Raw genomic sequence first — 13,846 nt, 5'->3', positions numbered from 1 at the left:
TCACACCGACACCACTTCCGTTGTTGATAGTTATCTGCTCCTGGCCAGAAACCGAAAGGGAAACATCTGTGAAGTGAGTTGCCTGGAAAGACGAGGATGTTATCCTAATGTTCACTGGTAATACCAGCTTTGTTAGTCTAGTTAAGATAAGTACTATTGTGATCTAGCAAAACTCCATTCAACAAAACGGTTCATTTGCTCCACACATTTCGCCAGGATGACGTTTTAACCTGAGCCGATTGAGACCAACCTCTCGGGATAAGACTTCAGGTCCAGCCCAATGATGTTAGATAGTTATGTCTGTGTACCTTGTCTTGTTTTGTTCTGAGGTTTGTTTGTTATATATATATATATATGTGTGATTTTCTGCCAGGGGTGAAAAAGTAAGGACAAAGCGAAAACAAAAGACAGAGTCAATCCTATAGGGGCTCCGTGCACCTGGCTGTGTGAAGTCTGTAATTTTAAGTCAAAGCATAAGAAAGTAAATATTAAGACCAGCAGCAACAGTTTATACAGTTGAAGTTTTCACATCTCTGGCTTACAGAAAAGCAAAACTTCGGAAGAGGTACAATGGATCCCATCTTTCAAAATCTCTGAAATAAGACTTCGAGCACCCTTTTAAGACCTTGCTTTTTTTCTTTTGAAGATTTTGTGTCTGTAAGTTGTAACCTTTGGAAATTTACCTCCATTTTGTTAAGCCTCCCTCTTTTTAAAGATTTTTTTTTTTTTAGATGTTTGGAGGTCTTTAAGTTTAAATGGGTGTTCCACTGTATTCAGCGTGTCTGGCTTTTGATGAAGCAAAATACAGTACAGTGTATTAGGTTTTGACATGACTGTGCTACTGCTGTACAGTGTTTGATCGAGAAGAGGCAGCAATTTAAAGTAGGTAGAGGTTAGTTTTGACATGTCTTTCTTTGCTGTATATATGTATTTTGATAGATTGAGAAAATCAGCAGCAATTTAGAATTCAGTACTGAAGTTTCGATATATATATATGTGATATTATATGTTGTTAGGTTGACAATCAAGACAGGCAGCAATTTAAAATACAGCAGAGGTGTTGACATGACTGTCTGTGCTGTGGGTTGTTAGACTGAGGAGACCAGTAGCAATTTAAAATGCAGTAGAGGTGTTGACATACATGTCTGTGCTGTATGTTGACAGAGCGAGAAGACCTGCAGGATGTCAGGGCAGGTGAAGGAGACATCAGGAGAGGACGCCATCCATTCAAGCTCTCCGGCTAGTGGTGTGTGTTCTGGTATCATCCTTACTGGTGATTCATAATACTGAACCGTCTGAAACAACCGCTGCTTGGTTAGCATGAGTGTGGAATGAAAAAAAAACAAGGTTGAAGGTGCTATACTCACTCATTTCTCAAAAAGTGGCACACTATTAACACATTTGACAGTGCAGTCACAAATTCTTGCTCGTATTTGTGAAGTTCTTTCCCCACCATGAAACTGGTTCTCATAAAGTCTTTTTAGCTAAGCACTCCAAATATATAGCTGACATATGCAACAAAGAGTAAGTGAGAGTCAAGCAGAACCAATCTCCTGTCACCTGAGACTGAGACAGTAAGAAGCATTGAAATGAACAGAGGCTTTCATCTTGGATTCTTATGAAGCGAAAGCTAGCTGAAAGGCTGAGTGAGAACATACTCCTGCCATCTTTGTCATGCAGCTGTTTTGGAAGTAGAAAATACAGGGGTCTGGTAGCTCAGTTGGTAGAGCACAGGGGTATTATGCACGGATGGCGTGTAAATGTTTAGGCGGCATGTAAACAGCGCGTGCTGCCTACCGTGAGGTACACGGCATGCACGAGTGGCGACTACACGCATGTACCGCCGAAACTGGCGACTAAATTTTATTTTGCAACCGGCATCAATAAGATTAGCGAAGAAATCGAAAATTCATTTTAGCGCACAAAGTAGCACTGACCAGTGTTTCACAGGTGCCGTCTTGACTTTCAGCTTTTACGCAACAGGCGCCCTAATGCTTGTTTCATCATTTTCCCTTCATTTCTTATAAGTGCATGCCGATCGACTAAGCTCCTGTGGTAATTGTCACTTTGCAATCATAACTACGCTGTACTCTTGCTTGTTTTATCTTTTTCGCCTCCATTTCTCAATGCTCTCAGTCTCTGAATAGTCCAACTTGGCACGCGAGGAAGCAGGAGGATGTTATCGAATGCCCCTAGCGCATACGCATAGGAAGGAATTCCTTGTTATAAAAATAGATTGGCTGGTGACCTTGCTTTTGGCGGCGACTTGCAAGTCGGCAGCCAAGTCGTCATTCGTGCATACGGACTCAGTGCCTCGACTCAGTAGGCATCACTTTGCAAGTCATAACTTCGCTGTACATGGCATGTATTTAACACTCCATCCATGCATAACGCCCCTGGGCTTGTGAATGTGATACTCGGGTCACAGGTTCGAATCCAGGCTGGCACAGATTGATACGGGTCAAATTTATGTGATGATTCAGAATTGGGGAGGATATCCATGTATGACCCTGTGTCACGGCTGTGGCATGTGAAAGAGCTGGGTCATTGTGCCAGAAGTGCAGGTGGCTGCACACGTATAGTTATTAAACACGCACACACCTAGGTAGTGCCATTCTCAGCTTTCCACTACCAGGAAGCAACTAGAATTTCCAAGCAATTGGAATGTAAAGTACAAAGTATGAAATGGAACAATATCAAATGCAATGAAATATATATGTAAATGGCCTGTGCAGGAGGGGAGACTGGGGAGAAGACACAAGAGGAAGGAGTTACAGCAGTGCATGCAGCAAGTTCCAAAGGAAACCTGGAGGTTCTTCAACTACTGCTGGACGGAGGCTGCTCCATCAATGAAAGGACGAGGTAAGAGTTTGCATCACCCCAACTTCTGCATCAGGAGGATAATGATCACAGGAAGGTAGCTGGGAATTAAGTCCTTCTGCCATAAACGTTTCAGCAATTTGTTTAAGGTAGTCCTTGATGTTAAATTAATTCCCCCACTATCAAAAAAACGTTTGGCGGATCTGTCAAAATGATGGCAGTATGCATTTTGCTGACTGCCGACGCCAAACAACATTCGTGCATCACTAACTTTTGTCCCTGAAAGTGAGGTGCTATTTTAGCTGAGTGGCAAGCGTCTCTGACATCCAAATGTAAGGTCAAGGGTTTAAATCCTGCTGGCAATGCCTGGACTGTTTGGTTATAAGTTCGAGTCAGATTTATAGCCCAAGAATGAAGAAGGAGCTTTTCAAAAGTATTCACTGTATTCACACAAGACTCCAAACCAGGCTTTTTCTTTATAATTCACCTTTTCATTGCCACCGTCTGTCTATTACAATGACTTTTGTTCAGTCCCTTGAGTGATCGTTACAGACAGGTTCGACTGTATTTTTAATTTTTCAGAAGTGAGTTGTCCCCCTTGCACTGTGCGGCAGGATGCGGCCATGCCCACATAGTGCGCCATCTGGTGGTTGCAGGCGCCAGCGTCAACATGGTGGATTCAGGGGGCAGAACTCCAGTGTTTACGGCCGCAGAGAATGGGTACCTGGACTGTGTCATAGCCTTGACCCAGGCTTTTGCAGATACTACTATCAAAAGCAATAAAGGTTTGATCTTGCTTTACCTGCATGTGTGCACGTTCAGACATATATGGACATAGAAACAGAGAGCATTACACACATGCGTGCACATACACGCAGACAGCTATGCACACACACAGACATACAGACACACAGAAACAGACACTAACACTTATTCAGCACACATAGGGAGGTTAGGAAGAAGAATGATATAATTACACACCAGAAAAGATTGTATTTGTGGACCTAAGTGTTTGAATGAACTTCATACTGTGAAAGTGATGTAATATCGCAGATGAACTGAAAAAGATCCAGCTACAGTCGGTCGACATTGATTTTTCTTCTATCTTAATTATCATGGTTCTACTGAGTTCTCACTATAACTGTTATTGTCTCTGTTTAGGGTCACTATATTACATCCCTTTGTTACTTTACCCTACTTTTCATGTTTGTATTGCGTTATTGTTGCGAGTACCTGACACAAGCAGACTGTTTCAGGACTTACACCCCTGTGTGTGGCAGTACTGAATGACTACACAGATATTGCCGTGATGTTACTGTCTTATGGTCCTCAGTGTGTCAATGTTTGTGATGGCGGCAACAGTCTTCCATTACACTATGCTGTCCGCAACGGCAACGCCCAGCTTGTCACGGCTCTGTTTGCAGCAGGTTTGTATACGTCTTCATCTTATGAGAAACAACACAGACTAAACAAGCCAAGACGTCTCTTCTTCACCCTCTCTGCCAAAGTGAAATCTCTCGTGTCAAAAGCGAAACAAAATTTGAGATGTCATAACGTAAATAATGGCGTCACGTAAAACATTCTTTTATTTCTTGCACATGTCTCCCGAGGAACTGACCATGAATTTTGAGAACGAAGTTTGTCTTATTGGTGACTTCATCAAATCTACAGTAGAATATTACTTGTACATATATTATAGGTATCATATATCATTAACGTATAGTTCTTTCTACGTTGCTTGTCTCATTTGGGTGTCCCAAAATGTACACCTTTTTGGTTTTACAATTTCGTTCTTGCTGTGAAAGACTAGACTAACAATTCATAGAATTTATTACCATATATATTGAAGGTCAGGCTGTGGAATTGCATACAGTTAGAACATGCTTAGCTAACACAAGTGGGTGGTTTTTTTTTTTATTGAGAAGCAACTTTCATGTTTCTTGCTAATTTCCTTCTTTCTGTTTCTTAAAAATTATTGATTCACACAAATGTTCTGGTTACCAAGGGTCAATTTTTAAGTCCCAAACCTTCAAGTTTACTTTACCTAACCTTCTTGAGACACAAGCACCTGAGCACATGTACCATACAATTGGGTAACACAAACAGGTGTGATATGAGGACTTCATAATGTACAGTGGACAGCTTGTACATTAGATTTTGGAATTCAGGGGCAGAAGCGTTAAATGGATATTTGTGAGAGAAATATCTGTTTTTTAAAGAAACGTTTTTACACGTTTGATGGGTTTTCTACTTATTAGTGTATGTTTCTGTTTTACTTTGGTTTTATACCTAAAAAGGAGGGATTTACAAGATAATTTGTCTAGTGCCACGCAGTGTTCATTGTGATGCTTGATGACACTCGTTGCAGGCAGCCGGAAGAATGTCCTCAACAAGAACTTTGAGAGCCCGGTTCACCATGCAGTTGTCGGGGGCAACCTGGAAGTCTTGGAGCTACTGGTGAAAGCAGGTAAGGTGGAAGACGTCATCTCATGATTCATGTCCTGTACCATTCCTGCACCCTGATGGTTGCCGCAGATGGATTTGAACTTGAACTGGATGTCAGTGTATGCATGTGTGTGTGTCTGCCTGCCTGATTGCATGTGGTGATGTTTACAAGTAGGAACAGTTGTTGGATCTCACTCTTTTTACATTTAGTCAAGTTTTGACTAAATGTTTTAACATAGACGGGGAATCGAGATGAGGGTGGTGTGTGTGTAGAGCGATTCAGAGAAAACTACTGGACCGATCTTCATGAAAATTCACATGAGAGTTCCTGGGTATGATATTCCCAGACTTTTTTTTCTTTTTTTCGATAAATGTCTTTGATGACGCCATTTCCGGCTTTTTGTTAAAGTTGAGGCAGCACTGTCACGTCCTCATTTTTCAATCAAATTGATTGAAATTTTGGTCAAGCAATCTTCAACGAAGTCCGGATTATGGGATTGAAATTCAGCTTTGCAGTGTAAAAATTAGTTAACTAGTTTGCTCATTAAAGTTGTCATTAAAATCAAATTTTCACCAACAGATTTAAAAATGATTGAATCATATTCCTCAATTTCTCCTGAATTCAAAAATATATACAGTGGAACCCCCCTTTTACGACCTCCAAAAATCTGAGAAAAAGAGGGAGTCTTAAAATGGGGGTAACTTTACAGAGGATATGAAATCGACGGGCGCAGTGGCGTGGTGGCAAGACGTCGTCCTCCTAATCGGGAGGTTGTGAGTTCGAATCCCGGTTGCTGCCGCCTGGTGGGTTAAGAGTGGAGATTTTTCCAATCTCCCAGGTCAACTTATGTGCAGACCTGCTAGTGACTTAACCCCCTTCGTGTGTACACGCAAGCACAAGACCAAGTGCGCACATAAAAGATCCTGTAGTCCATGTCGGAGTTCGGTGGGTTATGGAAACACGAAAATACCCAGCATGCCTACTCAATGAAAGCGGAGTGAAGCTGACTAAGCCGAGTGGTAACGCACTTGCGCTCGGAAGCGAGAGGTTGCGAGTTCGACCCTGGGTCAGGGCGTTAGCAATTTTCTCCCCCCTTTCCTAACCTAGGTGGTGGGTTCAAGTGCTAGTCTTTCGGATGAGACGAAAAACCGAGGTCCCTTCGTGTACACTACATTGGGGTGTGCACGTTAAAGATCCCACGATTGACAAAAGGGTCTTTCCTGGCAAAATTGTATAGGCATAGATACAAATGTCCACCAAAATACCCGTGTGACTTGGAATAATAGGCCGTGAAAAGTAGGATATGCGCCTAAATGGCTGCGATCTGCTGGCCGAGGTGAATGCGTGATGTATTGTGTAAAAAAATTCCATCTCACACGGCATAAATAAATCCCTGCGCCTTGAATATGTGCGCGATATAAATTGCATAAAAAGAAAAAGAAAATTTAAAAAAAATAAAATCCTTGCGCTTAGAACTGTACCCACGGAATACGCGCGATATAAGCCTCATATTGATTGATTGATTGATATAGTTTGGGGAACCCAAATGGGCAAACGAGCTCACACGTAACCAGAAAATTCTGGAACGCTGAAGAAAAAGAATAGGAAATCCAAAAAACTAAGGTGGTAAAAGGGAGGAATTAAGTCTTAAATTGGGGGGTCTTGAAAGGGGGTGTCCACTGTACAAATGTCATGTTTACTCTAAAAATGTGCTCACAATTACAGAAAATAGCTTAAGTGGGTACTGCGTTCGCTCGCTAAGCGGAGACGAGCGTGACGCGTCTCGGTCTTTGGGTGTGGTTAGTCGAGACTATCTTAATATAGTCTCGGCGATGACTGGTTTTTGGTGTTAATCTGTTACTTTGATGCCGACAGCTTGACTAAATGTTTTTATATCGCTTCATGCGACTTGTTATTATCATTGTCACATCTATATGTTAGGCTCATCACAAACTACACTAACTTATTGCAGGATGTGGTGTGAACCTGTGCGAGTCTATGGGTGTATTTTTGTCATTATTGTTACATCTATGTTAGGCTATCACAGACTACACTCTCTAATTGCAGGATGTGATGTGAACCTGTGTGAGTCTATGGGCAATGTGACCCCGCTCCATGTGGCAGTCAACATGCACAGCGACATCCAGCTGTTCAGACCCATGCTGCACCTCTTGCTGCAGGGAGGCTGTATACTCAACTGGCGAGCCTTCAGCACACTGGAAACACCCTTGTACCGCAGTCTGGGCCTTGGAAAGGTAACAAACTCATTCAGTTTAAGTCACGGTTCGACGGTTGAAAGTGAATCATGCCATCAAAAAACACATTTTTTTTAGGGTAGGCTGAAAGTGAAAGGCCTCATATCAAAATATTGCTCAAATCCAAGAAACACATTTTTGAGCAGAAGAAAGGCAAATCTTAAAATACACATATGTTTCTGACAAAAAAACTGCTGTTTAACATATGGGCTTTAATTACCACTGAAAAAATATCCTTAACTTTTTGTGCTCAGTGATGATAAAATAGTTTCAACTTTAGGTCTTCTTCAGGTTGCATAGAGGGTGAGACAAAACAGATTTGTTTTGTTTGTTAAATGAAAGTGGATGCAGAGAAAGAAAAATTAGAATAAAGAGATGGTTTCAATTGTTACCTTAAGCACCAAAATTTAACGTATTTCTTTGTGCTTGGACCTTGAACCTTTCCACACAGAAACAAATCCTTCAGCCAGGTAGAAGAGAGGATTCAACAGTAAAACCTTTTGTGAATGTTGGTCTTGTTGTGTTTGTCAGACGGACATGAGCAGGGAACTGATATCACACGGAGCTGATCCCAACCTGGCTTCCCCCTTCGACATCACGGCCCTGCAGCGCGCCTGTCAGAAAGGCAACGTAGGCCTCGTCAATCTCCTGCTCAGCTGCGGCATAAACTGGAAGCGAGAACGCTGGATGAGTAGCTATGACACTTCTTGCAGAAGGGAGGTCATTGAGTTGATTCACTTGTGGAAAGACAGTGTGGTCTCCCTTCAAGCCTTGTGCAGGATTCGTGTGAGGAACACGATTGCTGAGAAACTGGAGTGGACATTGGACCGAGTGGTGTTACCGCAAAAAGTCAGGAATTATATTCTTTTGCGGGATTTGGTTGATACTCACCTCACATACACTCTTCCACTTGTGACAATTCCACACGAGAAGTAAAAAAAACTACTTCCAGGGAACTTGTGTGGGGTGAGGTACAGGAACCTGTGTGGGAACTGAAAAAATCAAACCCAGCTTTTTTTTTCTGTAAATAGAATTAACTTAAATAGGTTTTAGACTACAACCCGGTTCTCTAAAACTGGTAAGACGGTTCTGTTCAAATAGGTTTGGTAAAGCTTCACTCAAGTTGAGGAGTTTTCACAGAAAAGATGACAACAAACACAGGGAATGTTTTTGAATGAATGGTTAAGTAATCTTTTTTTAAAATCTATTATTAATGCTGTGCTTGGTACTCTCTTCAGACTGTGATATTCTCCAATGGACAGTGTGTTTGTTTACATTATGCAAAGTATTTTAGGCCCGCATGGCATGGAATGTGCATGCGTTTGGTAGACTATAGGTTTGACTTCCTCAATCCACCATTTTAATCTGTTTTGTCGAATGCGTATCTATCAGGAATAAAAATATGATGACGAACAGAAGTTAGGGCTTCCGACACAGGAGTGTAAGAAGATAACAGATCGCTGATTAGAATTCATTTGATTATTTGGCATGGTTACGGAGCATTTCGAGCAAATCATTGCAGGTATTTCTAAATTACAGTACAGTGAATGTCCCTTGAACTTTTTAAGGTCCAGTTTGTCAGAAAACTTTCCCAAAATGGCGCCTTAGTGTAATACATGTATCTTTAAATGCTTCTTATTTTCTAGAGTGCCAGGAGACTGGTTTGGCATAACTCTCACTTACTGTACTTATTTTAACATAGATCTAGAGCGCTTCTTCAGAGGATCCAATATGCAATACAATTTTGCAGGTATATTCGTTCTTTAGAAAATGAATAGCTAGCTTTATTACTGGTAACATTCCTGATGATGCCGGGTGCATTTGAATCCCTCTGGTGTAATATTCTTTGTGGCATTTTTGTTATTATAATTATGGTCATGCAGGTAATATTTATTTTATCAGATGTTCAGGCAGTAACATGTTTTGTATTTTATTACACAGATAATGAATCTGCTGTAATTAATTTGTTGGCATCGCTGTGGAGAAAGTGTTAAGTTAGATTACATACATTATTGCCATTGTTTTGTTCTTCTGCTTTCCAGAGCTTTTTACCCTTAGGGTACGGTGAGAGTTTAGTGTGCTAGTCACTGTATTTATTCTGCCACTTGGGCATACTAATGCTGTCTTCCAGGGTGTTCATGCTAGGTATCTAAGTCCCTAGACTTTCGCTGGAAACTCATTATCTTTAACGTGTGTATAGGTCTTAATGCATATATTGGGACATGAGGTTGGTATGGTCTGCTTAGAGTCTGCACTCAATGTTGACTCTGGGAAATTCACAAAGCCAGCGTTATGTAAAGTTAGAAAACAAAAGTCTGAAGAAGTTCCAACCTATACTCTTCAAAAAAAGTTAAGGACTGGTCATGAAATTTTCACAATCTTTAAAAGACTCACTAAAAATTAAGGGTTTGACAATTTGATTGAAATGTTACTTTTTTTAATTAACAGAAGGTAAGTGAGTCTTGCCCTAGGAACATTTTTGGCAGGCAGTGTTACTGTGTCATGCTAAACAGGCGGAAAAAGTGAGGTTTTCTTTAAAAAGGGGGCAGTTTTCAAAGTCCAATGAAATTGGTCCAAGACATGCCAGGACAAAAACCAGTAATGCACGTGCTAAAACAGGGTTCCAGCCACGAAATGTGTTCACAAACTTTTCTTTGTAAAATGACACACTGACAAGATAATGCAATGAAACAACATGCCCCTATCAAGAAAACGAACGACTTGGATAAGGCAAGGGCAGTTTGATGGCTACAAGATGTTGTTTCTGCCAGGCAAGTGGTTCCGAGTGTAGCAGTGTCTCCCTTCAACATCATAGGACTGAAGGAATGGCTTCAAGCATGGCCTCATCCAAATGAAGGTCATGTAGCAAAAAAGGGTTACTGAAAAGGCAGCAGGCATCAACCATGAGCTGCCACCGACACACTGTTGTCAGTTATCAAAGTGTCACAAACTGCTTATACACGCTTTAAACTTCAGTGAAAGACGCCCAGTCCGCAAAACAACATTGACTGCCAACCATCCAGCTGCCCACTGAGCCTGCTGCACTTAACATGTGAGGTGGTTATGTCATCCTAGGGCTCAGTTGCCTCTTCTTGGATCCTGCTGATGGACGCATCCGAGTCTGGAGGCATCGTAGAAAGCGCTTTGCAGATGGTACTGTTCTGGAACGAAATCTGTGATGGTCCGACGAGAGATCACCTTACGTTGTAGGACATCTGACCACCGATTATTTGGTAGCTTAAGTAGTGATCGCTGCCGGGATAAGATTTTGCAGTTTTTCGTTGTAAGAAATACTACTGTTGTGAATTTGAAATCTGAGGGTTGTCTAGAGTAACAAGCTCTATCGTTGTTTTCGCTGGCACGTTTGACGTGACATTTTCTGGAGACTTTCTCAGTTCTTCAATAAAATATTGAAGAAAAAATTAAATAATTTACGCTTGTCATTTCTGTTTGGCATGCGTTTGCAAAAGTGGTCCATAACTTTTTTTTGAAGGGTATACATTTTTGAAAAGATGAAATGTCTTTCATGATTAACATCACATTGTATACCTGGTGAGTGCAAGCATATCCCAGTTTGAATCGGTGTTCACTGTGGTCTAGAAGTTGTGATGATGCATTCTTTGTTTTTATAATTGTTTCTGTTTCAGTTATTCTACAAAGAGAAAATCAGGGAGGCATGTATGCATTTAAAGCTGTGGTCTATTTATGACTTTCCGGGGCTACGAGGTTGAAAAATAGGGACAAAATCATGTACAGATTTCTGTACAGCAAACACTACCCGAAACCCCGCCTATACGGCGTGTATGACCTTGAGAGCTTCAGTCAACGCTTGAATTTTGCAGTGGTAACATCTGGTTTGCTCTCGCAGAGCTGAGCATAATTGTCAAGAAGGATCGAGCAGAAAAAATAAACGACTTAAAAAGATTCGAACTCAAGGCCTCGGGGCCTCGAAGTGTCGGGGCCGATGTCTTAACCGCTAGGCCACTTCACCAGTATTGTCAATTATAAAAAATTGATAATTTTATATCATTCTACGCTTGAATTACCATTCATGCGTTGCAAAAACGTAAAAATTGACATTAAAATTTGCCTTTATTTGCAAACATGTTTCACGGAATCGCAGTACATGTTTACACCGTCATGCTACACGACATTCGCGCCATGCAAATAGCTGCGATCTCTATTTACAACACGCAAGAAAATGACAAGAACAGTAATTGAATCTCTCCAAAGCTCTGCGCAGTTGAAACCAGACATCTAAGAAATAGTTATGCATGTATTCACTTCTGAACAATGGGTGGCTAGAGATATAAATCATGCTGCTTCGAGAATAACATACCATGAATTCATATCAATGTTTTTCCTTCTTTTTCTCAATTGGCGCAGTAGCCTAGTGGTTAGGACATGAGACACGAAGTCTCGAGGTCAAGAGTTCAAATCTTCGCCGGGGCGTTTATTTTTTCCCCTTGATCTCTCTTGAAGATAAAATATGATCAGTCTTGAGAGAGCAAACCGGATGTTATCCCTGCAAAATTCAAGCGTTGACTGAAGCTCTCAAGGTCATACACGCCGTATAGGTGGGGTTTCGGGTAGCGTTTGCTGTACAGAATTCTGTACATGATTGTATGCCCCCCGCGGGTTAGGGGGAAGAATTTACCCGATGCTCCCCAGCATGTCGTAAGAGGCGACTAACGGATTCTGTTTCTCCTTTTACCCTTGTTAAGTGTTTCTTGTATAGAATATAGTCAATGTTTGTAAAGATTTTAGTCAAGCAGTATGTAAGAAATGTTAAGTCCTTTGTACTGGAAACTTGCATTCTCCCAGCAAGGTCATATATTGTACTATGTTGCAAGCCTGGAGCCAATTGATGGGACTCGCGCAATAGAAAAGTTATTTATTATTATTATTATTATTAAGCCCCTGGAGCAATTTTTTTATCAGTGCTTTTGTGAACTAATTTAACAATTAACAAGTGGCTCTATCCCATCTCCCCCCTGAAAAGCGAACCACACGCGGCACTGACCCGTCGACTCAAGTTCTGAGTTTTGTGTGGGTATCCGTGTTCATGCACTAGGCCTCCAAAATGAACAGTTTACAGATGCACAGTCCACAGAAGCGTCGTAAAGATATTAAACTTTAACACTGCGCGCATAAAACATATTTTTAACATTATGAAAAGGACTAAAAGTACTCACGAAGATTGCTGATTGAGGTTCGTCAAACACGCCTTTTTCACCACGCAGATCCCAGTCTTCGGCAAGCAGTGGTGGGCGCGAAAAACCAAGCGCATGCGCATTGAGGCACAAAGTTAAAAATAGAGAGGAAATCCCCACCACCGACGAATGTTCGTCTGACGAAGGTTGAATCTGGATGTCCCTTGTATCCCTGCATTCCTGGTGGCCTTTCATGGGAGGGATACTTTTGTTAAATAAATACACAAAGAGACGTGAAGCGTCCTGTTTTGGTAGGTGTCATGAGAGGGGCCTAACATTGCAGCTACCACTGTATTCTGGTTAACCTTGAATTAGAATGGGGGAAATATCAGTAAGCTCCGTGTACAACATGGAGACACTAGTCATGAGCAGAGTTGTATAATCTGTAACAAGAAATAAAGGAGTAAAAAACCTACCCAAGTACTACGTTTGCACTTTGACTTTAAACTTGAAGGTCTTTGAGACACGTGCTACTTTTATTCTTACGTCATAACAATTGTTCCTATTCTATTCACAGACACACTGACATTCTCACTGCACTCATACTGAACATGCCCACAGACACACTGACATTCTCAATGCACTCATACTGAACATGCCCACATTCACACTGACATTCTCACTGCACTCATACTGAACATGCATGCCCACAGACACACTGACATTCTCACTGCACTCATACTGAACATGCATGCCCACAGACACACTCACTGCACTCATACTGAACATGCCCACAGACACACTGACATTCTCACTGCACTCATACTGAACATGCCCACAGACAGACACACTGACATTCTCACTGCACTCATACTGAACATGCATGCCCACAGACACACTGACATTCTCACTGCACTCATACTGAACATGCCCACATTCACACTGACATTCTCACTGCACTCATACTGAACATGCCCACAGACACACTGACATTCTCACTGCACTCATACTGAACATGCCCACATTCACACTGACATTCTCACTGCACTCATACTGAACATGCATGCCCACAGACACACTGACATTCTCACTGCACTCATACTGAACATGCCCACATTCACACTGACATTCTCACTGCACTCATACTGAACATGCCCACAGACACACTGACA

General features: G+C 41.5%; 1 protein-coding gene across 1 annotated transcript; it reads left to right on the top strand.

Annotated features, from left to right (window-relative positions):
- The first annotated feature begins 5 nt into the window (after window positions 1–5).
- Window positions 6–13,149, top strand: LOC138983656 (ankyrin-1-like). Its single transcript, XM_070356937.1, has 8 exons — window positions 6–73; window positions 1,165–1,246; window positions 2,736–2,862; window positions 3,403–3,605; window positions 4,077–4,247; window positions 5,189–5,287; window positions 7,334–7,521; window positions 8,053–13,149. The coding sequence occupies exons 2-8, from the start codon at window positions 1,183–1,185 to the stop codon at window positions 8,455–8,457; spliced, it is 1,257 nt and encodes a 418-aa protein (XP_070213038.1). The 5' UTR covers window positions 6–73; window positions 1,165–1,182; the 3' UTR covers window positions 8,458–13,149.
- The last annotated feature ends 697 nt before the right edge of the window (window positions 13,150–13,846 follow it).

This window comes from Littorina saxatilis, linkage group LG13, assembly GCF_037325665.1.
Source record: "Littorina saxatilis isolate snail1 linkage group LG13, US_GU_Lsax_2.0, whole genome shotgun sequence".
Classification (NCBI taxonomy): Eukaryota; Metazoa; Mollusca; class Gastropoda; order Littorinimorpha; family Littorinidae; genus Littorina; species Littorina saxatilis.
Note: the sequence above shows the minus strand (reverse complement) of the source record. Positions and strands in the feature narration are given on the sequence as shown.

Excerpts from the sequence above, each read along its gene's own strand:
- LOC138983656 (XM_070356937.1), top strand. The coding sequence starts at position 1,183 with ATGTCAGGGCAGGTGAAGGAGACATCAGGAGAGGACGCCATCCATTCA. Across the intron at positions 2,863-3,402 it reads TCCATCAATGAAAGGACGAG|AAGTGAGTTGTCCCCCTTGC; the intron begins GTAAGAGTTTGC and ends TTAATTTTTCAG. Across the intron at positions 3,606-4,076 it reads TACTATCAAAAGCAATAAAG|GACTTACACCCCTGTGTGTG; the intron begins GTTTGATCTTGC and ends AGACTGTTTCAG.